The following is an 18,619-nucleotide window of genomic DNA, read 5'->3' as shown; positions in this document are numbered from 1 at the left end:
ACCCCACCCAGCTTATTTTCAGAGTTTAGTATTTATTTCTCTTCAAACGGGATATATAAATTTTAATTCATAAAACCATGTGACAATATAACGTGGAATTACAGTTTATACAGATGTAATAAACATTTCATACACTGTCTTCCACGAAGAGCTTTAAAACCTTCCCTGTTTACAGAATATCTGTAGTTATTGTGTGTGTCACTAGAAAAACTCCAAAATGCAGTTTGTAAATACTGCTGTAAATACGTCTTTGGGGGATTCATAGCCTGGTAATTGTCTGACTGTAAACTGGCAAATGTCACCTTTTTCCATACCCTTCAAATGGCATATCAGGACATATTATTTATACATACATATATAATGTTACAGATACGTGTGCGTGTATATATAGCTGTCAGCTCAGTTGTGGGCTTCATGCCATTACAACTGCACTAGAGCTGGTTCTAGAGCTATTAGTTTTAGGGTGACTTAGCAGCCACCTTTGTCTGTTCTGCCTCACCTCTCCAGATGAGAGACATAGCTGAGCCACTGCCTCCATCCTTGGACAAAATGTCATTTTTTTTATACTTTCTGGCACTTCTGTGCCAGCTTGGCTCATAATTTTGCCAAAAAACTAACCGAGACAGGCAAGGAAGAAATAACATCAGACCAACTAATCCAAAAAACAGGCAAGCTTTCAGGTGCAGGAACCCTAGTTGTGCTAGCAATGTGTTAAAACCAAATCTTTAATGCTCATGGATTACTGGGTTCCAAAAGAATAAGGTAAAACTAGAAATGTATGAAAGCACTTCATAATAAAATGTATGGGATTTTAGCCTTTTGTGTACAATCTGAGAAGTCTTTTGAGATAATTTTCTGTTGGTGACAGCTTACTGCTATTGCTAGTCAACCATCAGAGCTAATCTTTATCTTCCACTCTTGGCATCCTAGTGGATGGGCCTCTTCAGCCCCTGGTTGCAGTGCACACGCTGTTTGCACTTCCATTATTTTGACTTGTATACTCCATGGGTTTACCCAACTAAGAAGCAGGATTTAGTAACACAGGTGGAGACCACAGTGATAATGTAGCTCCGCTGCTTCTGAAACTGAAGGTGACTGTCTATCAACACAGATATTAAATTGTGCCTGTAGACATACACCGTATCTAATATAGTAATGAACTTACGTAATTTGTCTTGTTATTTTTGGTGCAGCCATTACTGGAGGGAGCAATACAGTCTATAGCTATAGCTGTTATGGTTGCTTTTATGTCATAAGTTTTACAATGCAAGTGATGATGGATTTACAACAATAACATTTTGAATGCAGTGTTCGTTGAGAAATTTTAATTTGTTTTATTGTGTTGTAGAGGCTGTTATCCTTTCTTTCCCATTTATCTACAGTGTTTTTTTTCTGGAGGCAATTCTCTTGGTTTGCTATAAGTGCTGCATGATTATATGTGGTAGCTAGGTCTTTCTTTAGCATAGAACATTGTTTTGTGTTTGCTTGTTGAAAATACTAACACCCATTTATTGTGGAAAATATGCCTATTTAGTGATGGCTTTATCTCCTTTCACAGAGTATAGATTTATCGAACAAAGAACATGGAAATTTCACAGCTTCCATTCACAAACTGGAACATGAGAATGTAAGATTTCAAATAGTCTTGTTAAACTGCAAAATGACACAGAAACATCAATACTGGGTGGCATGGATATATATGGAGAAACAGAGCACAGTTACCAAGCTGGTTTAAAGATGCAGGAAAAGGAAGAGAGGTAATATTTAGATTGTACTTATATATGAAACTTTCTTTAAGCTTTCTGGAAGTATGTAATTGGACCAAACTTGTAAGATGTTTTTTTTTTCTTTTCTGCTCATTCAGAACTCCCACCAACCTAAATATCAGACCCAGTTAGTATATTTGCAAGGTTTTCATACATTTTTGTGGCTAACTGAATTTGGCAATAAATGAAGTCCCAGAAATGTTTGCCTATTTTAATATTTTTCATGTGAAATAGTTTTAAAACCTTTTTTACACTGCTTAAGTTATTCTTAGCTCCAGGTTTTGCAAAACAGGACAGAATGATTTTTTACTGCCAAACAAAAACAAGACAAGAAAAGGATATACAAACCAACATGAGAGGTAAACTGCTCCACAGGAGGTTATCGTAATAAGCAGTTTGAACTACAGCTCCTGCTGGAAAGGTTTGTGTCCTACCAGTTCCATTTGTTGGAAGTTTCATTAAATGTATTTTAATGCCTTGTAAAGTTTTGGTGTTCTTGGGTGATCTGATTTTTAAAAGAAACATAAATTCAGATGCCCTGAATAAATTGTTATCACAGTGAACTTGTTAGGGAAAAGTAATGTGACTTAAGAATACTCAGTCTCACAGAAAACGTATGGTACTGATGTCTTTACTTCTTAATTCCCTGTACTCAGTGAACTACTGAAGGACCTTCAAATGTGTTATAATCATGGCACTGCAGTAATAAAAAGAAAATTAAACTCTCTGCTAAACAATATTTCACAGTACAGGAGATTAAAAATTAATAGAAAGCTAAATATTTTGATAATTTATAACAAAGAACTTATGCAATAGCACTAATGTAAAACAGTTCTGTGAAGCAAAGTTTAAATAAAGTGCAGCCAAAATTGTACAGGTTAAGATTTCAAAGTCATATATTCAAGTTTATGGCAAACCATGAAGTGATTTTCTTCTGTATAGTAGAAAAGCATTGCATTATCTGTTGATACACTCTTGTCTAAAATTTCCTTTTAAATATGATGTTTAGAGATGGAGGTGATATTCACGTGGAAATAAATGTGTATCTGTGTGCATATACAAGTGTATACATGCACATACAGAGATATATGGAAGCAGAAGGTATGTCTGTTCTGCTACTAAACTTCAAATGATGTCGAAGGCTTTGCTGAATCAAAGATTTACAAATCAAGGTACAGACTGTTGTGCACCTGTAGATCTCACGCTTCCACCAAAGATCGGCCAGTGCAATTTTTGCTCATGCTTCCACTCTTCTTAAGTGAGCAAAAGTAAGATTTTCCCATTTTATCAGTAATTACACTTACTGTACATGAGGAACTGTGAAATTTCATTCATGTGAATTAAGTGTAAAGAGAGTTATGCAGGTAACTTGCAGGATGTCAATTTCATAGCCATTAAAGCCTGATGTTAAACCAAAACAGAAATCTCACAACAGAAATCCCAGCCACCCCTACTGAACACAAGTTAAATTATGATTCTAATTAATCTGATGAAACTGGTGTATTGGGCCTGTTTTTCAAGTTCTAAAACATGCATTTAAGTTCCTAAGTTAAAGGCTATTTATTTTTAAAAAAATGCATATACAGATGCCAAAAAAAGGGCAAAGTCCATGTGCAGTGTATGTATACATCAGCCAGCAGTCCTTTTAAGATTGAGCCCTATGTATACTGTTGGTTCTCTGTTCCCCAGATGGGGAACTACCCCAAGATTTTCTCAGAAAAAAAAATGAAATTTTCAACCACCAAATGTGAGCACATAAACCAGGCAATTGATGTTGGTTTGGTTTAACTCTGGGGTATGTTTTATTTTATTGTGAGCATAAACCATGTTATTTCTGTTTTAATTTGCAGTTCTGTTTCCATGGTAATTATGGTACTGGAGAAAGGGCAAAAAAGATATTTTTTTTACATAGCAAAAAAAAGAAAACAATGTTTGTGCAAGGTGGGAAGGTTGTGTTTTAAATGGTAATTTTCAGAAGCTGTACTGTTTGTCCTTTGTGCATTCAGAAACCTAGAAATATTTGCACAATGGACAAAAATGTCTTTGAGTGTACCCCGTAATATTTTTCTCTCATGATCACTACTAGAACCCTAGGCATGGGCACAGACAGATAGGAGACCTCTAGAGAAAATACAGAAAATTGCAGGAAGTTAGACTGGTGATTTAGAAAGAGGCATTTCTTCTTTCTTTAGGTGTGCAGTGAAATTCTAAATATCACAAAGTAGCACATGGAGAAGTAGCATCTTTGTGCTAAAAAAGACTGAAGCCACATCCTACCTATAACCACTTTTAATTAATTACTGTTCTCGTATATGATAATTGATTTTATTAATATTAAAATAAGCATTCTCTACCCCCAAAGTTTTAATCTCTTGTTCATACTTAGTACACATACAGTTGGTTTGAATTTTGGCCTGATTGAAGAGGATTTTCTTTGATGAAGCCAGTGTGCTTAGCCTATTTCTTCAGAAATTAAAACATGCTCATGAGTTCCCATACAAAGTTACCATAAACACATACACAAATTAGATAACTGGCTAAGCCAAAGGGCACTTTTATCATGTGGAAAAAGTGAGGGGTAAAGGCTAGGACTGAATGCCTTCTGAGGTAGCTGGGAGTCTCTTAAAGGATGTGTTGACAGTGGCATATCTGTCATAAAGAAGTCTTCCCTACCCTTTGGAAGTCCTACATTCTTAGTCATACTCACTGCCGTATCAGTTATTGCAGCAGATAAATTGGAAGCAGCAAAAACAATCTCTTCAGGAAAATACTTATTAGCAGTTTTTTAAAATCCAGTTACCAGTTATTCTTGCAAGGTAAAAGCAACAACGCTAATCCCGCAGACATCCTGGTCTTTAAAGATCTGTTGTTCTCTTCCTCAGGAACAGGTATGTCAAGCAGCACGAGCTGCGTAAGGAGTTTGTTTTGCACCATGGAAGTCGCTGATCTCATGGGGACCTAGCTGATTTTATATATATCTGAGTATGGAAAAATCTATTCTCTCTAAAATTCCCTTTGTGAGGACATTGTTCTTTCATTTCTTGTCCCATATGTCTCCATGCCAACAGTGACATTATTTTTGTGAAGTATGTGTATATGTTAAATGCTTTATAACCCCACTAAAAGCATAAGATATTCAACTGCAGTTACGGTGAATTTGCATTGCCAGTATTAACAAATGGTCATTTTTTTTCACAAATTTGCAGATATTTGCCTACCTTTACATTTGTATTCAACCTAGAACTCTGTTTTTAGATTTTATTTTGGACCGAACTAGCAGAAATTTAAGCCCCAGCTGTGAAATTTGTCTTGAGTGAAGGCATAGCATTTATATCGAAACCTAAGTGTAGGTGGTATGTTTTTCCAAGATAGCAAACAACCCCAGCAATTTTATGGAATACAATAGGAAGCAGAGCCTTTAAAAAATCAGGTTTTAGTGGTGGTCTTTTCTGGGGGGTGTGGGGTATGTCTTTTTACTGTGTGAAAGCTACCATAACTGTAGGCACCCAAGTCTGAAAATTCTGGTCTTAGTGAGGTAAGCTATAAAATAACATTAATAACTGTTATTAAATACGTATAGAACCAGTTCTGTGGAAGAAAATGAACACAGATCACATAGACTTTACTAGGGGTTTTCGGAGGAAATTACTTCCAAAAAGGTCAGAACACAAAATGAAAAAAAAAAAGTCTGTAATTTTGTAATTCGTTACCATCTATCTTCAAAGGTGTCAGTTTTTTCACTGTGCCCTTCATACAAACAATAGGCAGAATAGATTTAAAATAGGAGAAAAAAAAATTAAAATGCATTCTTCTATGCCTAGAAGGACAGAGTATATTTATTTTAATGAAAGCATGAAAGAAAAGAGAAAATTCTGCCCCCCAAAAGATAAACATTTTAGGTCATTTAGAGAACTGGAAGGTTTGGTAAATATTTTCAGGGAGTTTTGTCTTTGAATGCGTAACAGCAATATCATAGTAATAATATTATAGCATCATGCTTATAATTTGCTTTCTTGTAGCATTCGGAGTAACTTAATCACTACTACTTTATAATCAGAGAAAATATGTTCTTCATCAGGTTTCTGGGTTGTCCTGCACAGCCCATTTATAGAGGACTCAGTCTCACGTTTCAGCCCCAGTGTGCTTATGTACAAGCAGGAGCCATTAAGGCTGCACAGCTACCTTCTCCCAGCACTAAATATTTAAACCGACATTAGAAAATGATGGTGTGATCTTTCTGCAGACGGCACTGCCCTTTCCCCGTGCTTGGCAAATTCTTCCTTTTTTATTAAAAATAAAATCTGTTTTCCTTGGATCTGAGTAGCACTGCATATTCTTAGATATAATAGTAATCACATTTTAGTGGCAGAGAACTTGATCTTTAAAAGCTTTTATAGCTGCATTTCAAATTAGTAAAGCGTTTTAGGATCTTTTCAATGATAGCATCTTTTCAAACATCTATCATGTTTAAGTACAGTAGTTACCTCCCAAGAGTGAAATTTCTACTTCATCATAAGCACAGGCCTCCCTACAGTGGCAATTTCTACTATAGCCAGAAATGTTGTCACAGAAATGTAATAAAATCTGAAATAATTGAATTGTCTTTTTTTCATGTTTTGGTATATAAAACAAGTAAAGATCCAATTGAAAATTAGTCTAATTCAGCAGACATCTGGGCAAGCAAGTCTCAAAATTTTCTGCTCTTTAATCTATGTAATTTCAGAGTTATTTGGTTAACTGTCAGAAGAAGAAATTTCAAATGGGAAGCAAGGAGTTTCCTTTTTTTTTTTTTTTTTAAGTTGCAGTTAACCATAAAGTTTTTTGCTTCACAGAGCTACAAATGAACGCAAATATATGCTCATACATCCATTCTGATCACTATAAGCGGGACTCAAGAGTTATGGAACATCATAATAAAATACTTAAAAATTCAATAAACTTGAAGATTTCCCTTATTTTTACAAAAGCATGTTCTTGTGTAATTAAAAAAAAAAAATGTATTTTAAAGATTTCATCATTTCCCTTATTAATTTCCAGTGTATTTTCTTTTATTAATTTCCAGTGGGTTATCATTAAATCAGTAGCAAAATTAGTGTTGCAGTAAAGATTTAGGATCAAAGTTTCCTGTACTATTCTTTTTATTTAACTGATTTAAACATTTATTCTAATTTCTAGCTATTCAAATATAGTTCTTTAAAGTTATATTAGATCAAAACTGACTAATTATCCAGACCACAAATAATCTCAGCTCTCTTATAATTCAACATTTTATTTCTAGTATTTGTGTGGCTAAGTTCTATCTATTTCCCATCATACTGAAGCAAGTTTGTGGTTTAGATCCTATCCTGCAAAATTATATGGCAAGGTTACTCAACTTAAGTTCCGATGGGAGAGTTTAAATCAGTGTGATTTAAGTTACAGCTGAAGCAGACAAAGAATGCACACTCAGACAATCACAATAAGTTAGGTGGAAAGTGTTTTTGCTGCAGCTTGGTAATGCGTAATCTTATGCCCATAACTGGGTGCAGGAAGCAGTTTGAACAGTTGAGTAATCAAAATCGCACAAATGAACAAAAAGCATGGCTTTGCTCTGATAGCTTGGAGTTTTAACTGGTTTTCATATTTTGATTTTATATTTTTATTGCTATTTTAGAACTTTCCAAAATGAAGATGAATGGCACATGAAAGCTCAACAGACTGCTCTGCTCACAGCCAGTGGATGCCACAGAAACCGTAGCCCTACTTTATATGGCCAAGGCAATATCACTGGCTCAAAAAATGGTATCACTTTATCTTATAAACTTGACAGAGGTCATGAAAAGGAACTGGATGATAAATCTCCATCACCACCAGTGGGGTATCCTTTGTGCTTTGGCGGGCTGTTTTCTGAAAAAGGCACAACAGGCGGTTTACTAAGCCATGCTTATGATGCAGAAGAAATCAAATTATCAGTAAGTAACTGTTTTTCTATAACGTAGATATTTTCAAAGCTTCTTTTAGTGGTCCACATCCATCTGTGGACCAAATGCAATCCTGAAGGAACCAAAAATCAGATTATTCCTGTTGTCACTGTTATTTATTCAGTGCTAGACCAGCAAAACTGTAAATACCTTATCCTAACATAACCACAGTTTTCCTGAAGATTAAACATCCCCTACTGGGCCATATCTCTGTACTAGTAACGATGGTGATAATTACCTGCCATTATGTGACTGCGGGAGAGACTTCTACATTTTAGCTCATTGCCTTCTATATTGGGGCACTCTGCTTCATGTTGCCTTCTGTAGGGGCACTGCTTTAAATGTCTTTCCATAATACCTGCAAACTTACGCTTTAAGTGCTGTTAGACAAATCCAGTTTCCACAGCATTTGATTGACGGATGAAATTAGAGGAATTGCAGCAACTGTTTTCTGTGTGTTAGCTATTGTATTTGAAAAGGAACAGAAATGATAACTGGTGTAATCCTTATTTTTCTTGAAATGAAAGAGTAATAGTGCAGCATTCTTTCTTTCAGTCTTCATAGGGTGCAGATTACCAACCTCCATTGACAAGTGGGACAAATCCCACTTTGGCTCTGGCAACTTCTTAGGAAAAACTTTCCAGAATTCTTCGACTTCAGCTCTCTCTTTAAATTCGAGCTTTATACTCTTCCTTAGTATCTTTTTTCCATCCTTAGGCATCCACTGCAGGCCCCTATTTTTTTTTTTCCACTAGAAGATTTAGCACTCATTTTCCAGACCTCAAACCACACAACCACACCAACTTTTAATAGAATTTACAGATTAGTAAGGAATGGACTGTGGCCATCTCTCTGTCCAACAGTGATATATGCATCTTTGTACCCAGGAGATCACAAACTGTTTGTGCCTGAGTCCTATTGAGAGAAGAAAGGGAAGATTAATTCAGCTTTTAATGGGGAGAACCAGTAGGCAATGTCTTGCCACATGGCACGTTAATTAGGACAGAAGAGGCATCGTGACACCAACGGCCATCTTCAGGCAGGTTGCGTTGGTCGTGCCCCAGTTCTTTTGTTCACTTCATAAATGTGCACACATCCTTTCCTATCAGAAATGTAGCTGCTGGAAGATGCTCCAGAAGCTCCTGGTAGATGAGCAGCGACATGCTGATTACCTGCCTGGGAAGCAGGAGTTGCAGTGCAGCCCTTCACTGCCTGTGCTCCCAGCAGCTGTGTCCCAGCAGTCAGAGTGAACCAGCTAGTCCTGGGTGTATGACCTCATTTCCATTTTTACATCGCATAGGAATTTTAAGTAATTGGCTTTTGGTTTCTCATTGGCTTGGAAGTTTTCCTCTTTGAACTGCTAGTAGCAAAAAGAATTGTTTGGACTTTTTCGGGAAAAGTCTGGTAAACAGCAGTTCTCATCCTCTCTTCTGTCAGAAGTGTCAGACAGAGATAGCAGGGCACAAAGCTTCTATTTCCAGCCAGCCCAGGGAAAATGCCCATTCTGAGACAGTTTTGCAAGCTGCTGGGAAACTATTTCCCAGCTGGCACTCAGGACAGGGTCGATGCCAAGACAGTTGACTAGATTGAAAGGAAAACATTTCCAGCTGGTGTGTGGGCAAAGTACAGAATGAAACTATAAAGCAAGGGATGTTTCCAATGCATAGTCTAAGCCCAAATGAGAGGGATAAAAGCAGGTAGGAGTTCAGAAGATCAACAAAATCAAATCATCATTTATATACATATATATTTATTCAAGAAGATTATTGGCAGGTTCAGAATTGTCTATTTCTATATAATTTCTCTATATTAGCTGGAGCAAGCAGTTATGTTCATTGTGCTTCCCAACCTGGATCTTCATTTGTGACTTCTAGTCACAAATACTTTGTCATGTTTCCCTTCAGATGATGGACATACATCACGTGTTCTTGCTTTCAAAACTTAGTAGGACAAAAAAGACTTAGGCTGTAGCAAGGAAAAATTAGTTAGGCATCAGGAAACTTTCTAACTTTAAGGATGGGAAATGACTTAATAAATAAATTACAATGGATCGTTGTGGAAATTCTAGCACTGGACATTATTAGGAATGATTCTGACAGTCTTGATCCTACCCTGAGGAACACTGTGGTCCATGCCTTTTAAGTAATACTGTTACTTACTTACTAAGGTATTTAGGTCTTCCAAATGCATTCCTATGTGGCTTGAAGTTATCCCAGGAATTTCAATTTTCATATACAAGCAGAAGCACATTCTTCTGAGAAGACAGTCATCCGTACTTGCTGCCTAAGATGTATTGCAGTGCAGGGTTAGAGGAAACTGCCCCCAGAAAATTAAAATTAGCCAGATCAATTTGTTGTCTTGGTGTGACAAGAACTTTCCTGAGAAGTAGAAGGGCTAAACATGAGAAGACTTTAATGCTCTGGGAGCACGATTTCACCACTAAACATTAGACTATCCTGAATGTCAATGTTTTCTTGCTGCACTGCTAAATGAGCATCCAGGAATGTTGGGACAATTCATGGGGCAAGAAAGAGATTAACACTAGTAAAGTTAACTAGGTACTCTGTGAGAGAGAATAGACCTGGCTTCCTGGAGTGCTTCTGCCCAGCAATCCGGTTTCATAACTCATAAGCATTTTGAGCAGCTTAAGGAAAAGACATATTTAACATATATCACGTGGAGATATGCATCTGTATATCAGGTGCCCTCCTTCATTTCCAGCAAATGATGAGGCAAAAGGGTGGCTCCCATTATTGGTGTACACCAAGGAAACATGGGGGGAGCTGACACTGTAGTAATGAAAAAGCAGAGTCCTTGTTGCCTCACTACCCGACCAGTTAGTCTGAAAGCTTACCAATGAACCCATTTCTGTGCAGCTCCAGTTAGAAAACTGAAGGATATAACGGAAGTGTTATCTGAGGAAAACAAATCCAAAACTAGGGACCATGAGTCTCATCTGAGACAGGGATTAAAGCAGTTTCTTTATAGTTTTTCTTCCTCAGGCACAGAAAGTGAAGATAATATAGGACATAGTGAAAGAACAGGCTGGGAAAACAAAGCTTACTTGCTAACAAGCAATTTTGCCTTTTAGACCTGTTTAGATACAACCTTCTCTCAAAGTGCATAAACACAGTGCATTAGGGACCTATCTAAAATGATAGTCAGTGATGTCTAACCCTCAGGGTAAGAGGCTGTGAGGAGCCACGATCTGCTTGTTCTAAGTGGTAAACATTCTTCTCTCCTCTGAGGAAATTCAGAAATGTCTCATTTGGGGTTCACACGGTATTTCAAGAAAAACACATCAAAGTAAGTACCAATTGAAGCAAAGGACAGTAGCATTTTAGGAAGATAGCTTCATCGCGAGGCTGGTATGTTTCTACTGACAAGTCAGCAATTGTAAACACTGTTGTAATGAATCTCTGAGAACCTCTTGTAACTTGATGTAATATTTCTGAAGACTGGCACATCTGCCTGGTTTCCTTTGCTTCTCTCTGGAAGTGTTTTATTTGCTCAGTATTGACTCAGTGATTTTAGAGTAAGTGAAACATGGTGTTGCTTTAAATAAAGCCTCCACGTACAGTGTCTTCTTCATAACGCAAAGCTATCTTAAAACACTTCAAAGTAGTACCGCCAACTCTATCACTGAATCCAAACATCACAAGAAAATGTTTATGTGACCTAGCCCATGAGAGGGGAGGAAAAATTTGCATGTAGCCATAGCATTCGAAATCTCAGGAAAATCTCTTTCTGTGAAAACAATGGTGATTTATGGGTGGGGAATCATGCACGTGTTTCCAGGGGAAAAACAAAAGGCGGGTGATTTCCCTCCAGTTTCTCAAACATTGGAATATCCCTGCTAGTGCAAGAAGAGTGTTGTGGGAAAAGGTAAACCAATACCTTTAGGTCCCTTATTCCTACCTGGCAAATTAAGTCACTTTCTTCTCTGTCCCATTAAAACACTTACTTTTGAGGCACTGAGTAAAGGAAAATTCTGCTTTATCTGTGAATTTCTCTTTAGGAATCCTGTATGTCCAGAAAGCCTGGCTCAGTCTAGAAGGGTGGTATTACATCCAGAATTTATTTCTTGCTGTACTGTGAAAAGTAAGGGGATTTCCTATGGGAAATCCCTAAATTTCATCTCAAGGTCTGCTTCAAACCTTTTGAATAGAATAGTGCTTTACAGCATTTCTATATTTTCTAGTTAATATCTTCTGGCCTGAAAAGCTGTTAAGGGCAGTTTTAAAGCAGGCAGAAGCAAAAACGGAGTCTGCCTGTAGTTGCTGTGGAAATAGGGAATACCCCCTCCTGATATAATGGATCCTAGAATAAACATTTACAGGTTTAATAGAATTGGCATTTTCCATAAACCATTTGGATATTTAAATTATTTGAGGCCCTTCCTATTTGATGTACCAGCAGTCTCCTTTTCGCATTCTAGGAAAAACAAAAGTAGAGGTTCTACACTAACAATTCTAACAGTTATTAAAAATATTTCAATACATGGTTTAATTAAGATAATAATTTCTAATATTCTTACTCAATATATGGTCACATAAAGACAGAAAAATATATTTCTCTTAATATTTTACAGATCCTGTATGAAGTTTTTTCTCAGTTGACTGTTAAAAATTCATGGCATAGAATCATATTTATCTTTACAAATAAACATTGAATATATTTAAACCAGCAAATTATCTTTAGACAGAGAAAAGGGTTTTGTTTTCTTTTTTTTTTTTGACAGACATTCCAATGAATGGATCTTAAATATTAGCAAAAGGAATTAACAAAGAATGCTGCTTACAGTTTTAGAACTCATTCCAGCAAAGATTTATTCATGTCCTTTGCTTTATACAACTCTGAGTCCCATGACAACCATTTTAAGACTGATTTTCATATGTTTTATGTCTCTGTCTACTAAATGTTCATTAAATGGGAATAAAATTTTTCAGTGAACTACTTGCAGTGAATAAAGTTTAGTACATTCTCCGGAATATCAGGACTTGAAGTAGACAGTGCTGAACTGAGTACAGTTTTAGTTCCTTTCCTAAGAAAGCATCTCATGAGATGGAAGAGAGGCAGAGGGAGAAAATTACAGGAGGCAATCAGCAGTACCCAACACTAGTTATATTCTGTAGTTCCAAAGAACAGGTTATTGTCCTCTGTCCTGGTCTAAATTACACAAATGACTAACATGACCTTTAGCTGATCCAAAGATTTAAGAGGTTCTGAGGCAGCTTAATTCTGTCTAACAGGATATTTATATTTTTTAATGGCAAATCTACATCCCAGTGCTGTGAATGTCAGAGGTGTTTAAACATCATGTTCACATTATGTTATTTAGCCACCCGAGTGCATTTAAAAACGTATGCCTGAAGTCATATTTTCTTGGAGATGTATAAAGCATTAAAGGGTTATTAGCTGCTCTGTGTTAAGATGTGTTTAAGTTTAAAAGCTGATTATGCAAGCACGTTGTTGAACTTTCTGTTTTTTACTAACTATTTCTTTCTGTGTGTTTCTCAGTCTTCCCCTGAGATGTCTGTCCTTGCAACAACACAAAAGTTCCTTCAAGAGGAAGAGAAACACACAAAAGAGTTTGAAGAACGTTTAAATTCACACCTTGAAGAACTGCAGAGACATTCTGAAAACACTCTAAAGAAATATGCCATGCTACAACAAAGCAGGCATACTTAAGCCAGTCACACAATCAAAAAAATAAAACCACACGTAATCGCTCCAGAATTTCTTAGAACTAAAAATCTGCAACTCTCTTCTTAATGTCTTTAGGCACATCACGAATTGCAAGTATTTTAACATGAAGGCTTCAGTAAGACAATCATTATCCTGCAGATTTGGGTATATTGCAACTGGACTACACTACAAAACGTTGTACTGTAGACATATTACAAAATACACAGGTTAGTTTCACATAGTTAAATTGAGACCCCGTTGTAGCACTGTAAATGAAGACACTTTCAATTCTGTGATGTACAGAGGGCTAATAAGTGGAATCATTCCCTCGAAAATATAATCAGCCAAGAGAAATTTTCTAGATCGCACAGAAGAAGAATAGGGGCCTTTAGCCATGTCATAGCTCCTAGCATAAAGAGCTAATCTTTGCTCTGGTTATTCTTGGCTATTCTATAGCCCTTGAGACGCTTGGAATGAGAAGTCTGAGCTTTTCATTTTTTATGGTGTAAGCCATGCCATTCTGTGGGAGGAACACAAGCAGACAAAGCACAAACATACTTTGAAGCCATCCCTATTACTCCTTTTGCCAGACCCATAGACTTCACTTGGGACAGTGATCTCGGGTGCTTTCTATGCTTTGCATTAATACTTATGATTTTTAAATCCCATCTTCAAAAGCACCTCTTTTGATAGTATATTGGCACATTGTTTAACTACATTGGAATAGAGAAAAAAACTTACTTCAGAAAACTTGTGATGAGTCTTAGGAAAGGGCCTAAATTCTTTATATTTTTCTGCAACATAGGAAAACATTTTAAAACTGAACAGAGTTAGTTCAGCTCTATATGCTTTACTGAGAGCAGCCCTGAGGAGAAGGACCTGGGCATGTTGGTGGATGAAAAGCTCGGCATGAGCTGACAATGTGCACTTGTGGCCCAGAAAGCCAAATGTACCCTGGGCTGCATCAAAAGCAACGTGGCCAGCAGGGTGGGGGAGGGGATTGTCCCCCTCTGCTCTGCTGTTGTGAGATTGCCAAAGCAATTCTTCACTCAGAGGGTGGTGAGGCCCTGGCCCAGGCTGCCCAGAGAAGCTGTAGATGCCCCATCCCTGGAGGTGCTCAAGGCCAGGCTGGATGGGGCTTTGGGCAACCTGGTCTGGTGGGAGGTGTCCCTGCCTGTGGCAGGGGGGTGGAGCTGGGTGGGCTTTAAGGTCCCTTCCAGCCCAAACCATGCTGTGGTTCTGTGATTCTTTGCTGAAAAACTGCATAATATTGAGATTCCTTTTATTTGCAATTCAAACTGGATTCTGTTGCTGTGTAAGCAAAACAAATTACAGACAGTGTTGATGAACCACCAATTTCAGTGAAAGAGATGCTGAAGTGCTGCTTTCCAGCATGTACTGTTGCCAACTTCCTGGAAAAATCTAGATGAAAATAATGCCAGACTGTCAAACAGCTCCAGTGTGTGAGTAAAAGAAGTCTCATTAATATTCAAGACCACAGCAAAAATGTAAATTGTCTTTGGAAGTTATATTTCAATTATGACAAAATATACTACATCACACTTACACAAAATATGAAGATTTTAAATACCAGTTTGGCTCAGTTTGCAATAAAATGAGCAATGAAAATGAGGACATCAAAGATCCTTTACAGCAAAATTCAGGGAAATTTCTAGACTCAGCTGGAGGAATAAAGGCTGAATAAAAAGATGATGAAAGGACATCTGAACAAACTAAATATATATGTGTCCTCAGTCTAAGGAGAGAGGCATCTGGGTGTTTTAAAAGGACTAATGAGGAAATTTAGGAACCTCTGTAAATAAAGCTTAATTTTAAGATGGGAAAGATTTGCAGCAGCAAAAAGACAGCAAAATGTTATCTTTCAGAAGGGCAGAAGAAGAAAAAAAATATTAGCCAGTTAGCCGGATTCTTTTGCTGCTGAAGACTTAAACAAGCAAGAAGTCAGTATGCCCCAGAGCTTCAAAGAAATGTGTCTGAGTACAGTTAACTACCCAAGGATCCCTCTCATGATACAGGGCTGTGTGATTATGTAGAATTAATGATTGGAATTATCAAAAAATGAATAAGATTTTTTTTCTAAAGCTTTTCAAGACCTGCCCAAGCTCCTGACTTTGGCTAATGAAATAACAGAGGCAGTTTCAGCCTGGCTTTTGTGTAATGCCGTATAATAAACTCCACGTGAGAAGCACCAAAGCCCCAAAGCACATGTGCCCGAGCAGCCGCCTTGTTTCCCGGTCCTTGCTGCATGGAGCACGTTCCACCGAAAACGTGCAGAGTCAGCACGGGTCACAGGGCTGGCTCGTACCACCTGCTCGTACCACCTTCCTCTTCGCTGGCCCAAATCTGCAGAAGTTGCTAAGCTAGCAGCTATGTTTGTACAGCCGATGTTAAAGAATATGTTAAAGAATGATGGACGGCAGAAACAATAAAGACTGAGAAATGATATACCTGCAAACAGGGACTAAAGATGTAGCGTCAAAAAAAAAAAATAATCATCATACAGCTCCAAGGCTTATAAACACCTGAAAGTACCCATAAAAATGAAAAAGAAATGAATTATTAATTGTAAGTTCAGTTGACAGGACAAGGTGCAGTGTTCTGGGGCTAAGGATTAGTCAAAAGATGGAGAAGGTTTCTACTTTATGAATAGCTGGCAATGGAAAATTCTTGCAAGCTGCTGGACTTCTTTTATAATTTTTCAAAGCTTCACCAAAAAGCATTTTTTTGGCTCCCACTTGAAAGGCTTGTTTTAAATAAAGAGCACAATGGTTCAAACTGCCACCAGCCTTTTGTTGCTGAAGCAAAACCAGAGGTCACGTACACACAGTTGCCAACATGTTTCAGGAAGATGTAATTTCAGAATAGTTGGTGGGAGATGAGCTGCCAGGCCACCGCTGCCCTATTTGCTTCCCAAAACCTGTGCTGATGGGGCTGTCAGTGGAATGGCAGCGAAGAGAAACATGTAAAAGTGACTCAGGTGAAAGTTGGTTATTTAGTACATTTCCTTCCTACTTCATTTCTTACTCTCTTCTTTTCTGTGTGGGAAATTTAGGAAGGGAGGAGCAGCACGGAGACCGTGGGCACGCTGAGCAGTGCAGCGAGGGATGCATACAGCAGCGACAAAACGCTGCCAAATCAGCACAAAAATGGGCAAACGTGAAAAATCACAGGCACGGTTTTCTCATTTTTCCAATGTGTAGACTCAAGCAATGGCTTAAACTTACCCAGTGAAAGGCAGATAAATTTCTGCTGTGGTCAGAGACCCCAAGAGGGCCTAAATCCCCTTCTCGCTGCTGCTTTAGTGGCGGTGCAGCAGGGCACAGAATCGAGCCCTCCACCACGCGGTCATTCACAGCGAGACCAAACAGCGGTGGGAAGGAGGAAGAAGCCGTAAACAGAGACTGTCAAATGAGATGAGCCCCGGGGGAGCTACGTCTGGGGTATGTCACAGCAGTCACCAAAGTGTTTTGGATGTGGCAGCCCCCATTTATGCCACGCTCCATTTGGGAGTCGGTCCTGCTGCGTCCGCCCGTGGCCCCCCAGAGGAAGGACCTGAGCCCCTATGATACGGATCATGGGATCATGTTCCCATGCAGCTTTACGACCTCCAGCAGCCAATTCCATCATTACAATCACTTTTTCTCACAGAATCACAGAACGGCCGAGGTTGGAAGGGACCTCTGGGGATCAGCCAGTCCAACCCCTGCCGAGCAGGATCACCTAGAGCACATTGCGCAGGATGGCATCCAGGCGGGTTTGGGATATCTCCACAACCTTTTTCATGTCTTTCCATGCAAAACAGCTAATCACTAGATTTCCCATCAGCTGTCTTGTGCTAGCAAAGCTCTTCCCAGAAAGCAGGCTGCTTGGAAAGTGCTAGGTTAAAGCTTGCTCCTGGTGGAGCTCATTTGAATTGGCCAAGGTGATGTGGGAGAGTACTGTTGGCTTTTCCTCACTCTAGGGTTCAGATCTCAGTTATTTAATCACTGTGTCTGAGGTAGTGTTTGATCACATGGACACCCTCAAATCTAGAAATAGGCTGTAATTTAATGTACCACATCTAAATTCCATTAGTGGGTTGAGCAACACCCCTAGACACTGACACACGGTGCTCCAGACTCACTTCCTAAACCAACAAACCCATCAGTTTGTTCCTATTATCTACTCCTAGCCACAATGCTAGGGGCCTTAAAACAGATTTATCAAAAACGTGTTTGCCCACTTATCTTATGAGAACCAGTGTTTGTGCAAAAAACAGTCCTAAACCATCCTGTCTCTGAATTTCCTGCAACAGATGTAGAATTTACTGTGTTCAGCTCTAGGGAACCCAGCATGAGAAGGACATGGAAGTATTAGACCAAGTCCAGAGGAGACCATGAGGATGATAAAGGGGCTGGAGCACCTCTCCTGTGAAGACAGGCTGAGGGAGTTGGGGTTGTTCAGCCTGGAGAAGAGAAGGCTCCGGGGAGACCTTACAGCGGCCTGCCAGTACCTAAAGGGGGCTACAGGAAAGCTGGGGAGGGACTCTTGGTCAGGGGGTGCAGTGTTAGGACAGCAGGGGAAGTCTTTAAACTAAAAGAAGGGAGATTTAGATTAGGTATTCATAAGAAATTCTTCACTCAGAGGGTGGTGAGGCCCTGGCCCAGGCTGCCCAGAGAAGCTGTGGATGCCCCATCCCTGGAGGTGCTCAAGGCCAGGCTGGATGGGGCTTTGGGCAACCTGGTCTGGTGGGAGGTGTCCCTGCCCATGGCAGGGGGGTGGTGCTGGGTGGGCTTTAAGGTCCCTTCCAACCCAGACCATTCTGTGGCTCTATGAATTGACTTACAGGCTTGGCATGGCTGCTTGTACAATCCAAACAGAGCAACAAATCCTACAGAAGTCCTGGGTCCTTGGTATCCCACCTAAGTACCAAAACAAGAATTTTTTACTTGACACTTTTCCACCGGGTACAAATAAAGGTGGTGCACAGAAGACAGGATCAGCAAAACCTGGACCCACAGCGACGATGCAGACACGCAGCTGGGCAGTGGATGGCCGGACCCCGGGTGGTTTGGTGCTGCCGTGTAAACTGGGATCGCACACCCAAAGCTCTCCCAGTAAGGAACTTTTTCATGATGCTTCTCCAGAACTCAGGTTGGAAGTGCGGGCTCTGCTTCACCTCCGCCAGCTCCAAGGGGGCATTTG

At 39.0% G+C, this 18,619-nt stretch overlaps 1 protein-coding gene across 1 annotated transcript in view; it reads left to right on the top strand.

Moving 5' to 3' along the window:
• Window positions 1-13,465, top strand: part of DEUP1 (deuterosome assembly protein 1) — a 42,636-nt gene extending 29,171 nt beyond the window's left edge. The window contains 4 exon segments of the mRNA XM_040570514.1: window positions 1,559-1,625; window positions 1,628-1,757; window positions 7,420-7,717; window positions 13,247-13,465. Coding sequence (XP_040426448.1) covers window positions 1,559-1,625; window positions 1,628-1,757; window positions 7,420-7,717; window positions 13,247-13,417 — 666 coding nt within the window. The 3' untranslated portion in view covers window positions 13,418-13,465.
• The last annotated feature ends 5,154 nt before the right edge of the window (window positions 13,466-18,619 follow it).

Source organism: Cygnus olor, chromosome 1 (genome assembly GCF_009769625.2).
Source record: "Cygnus olor isolate bCygOlo1 chromosome 1, bCygOlo1.pri.v2, whole genome shotgun sequence".
NCBI classification, from domain to species: Eukaryota; Metazoa; Chordata; class Aves; order Anseriformes; family Anatidae; genus Cygnus; species Cygnus olor.
The sequence above is the reverse complement of the archived record's forward strand: the minus strand, read 5'-3'. Positions and strand labels throughout refer to the sequence as shown.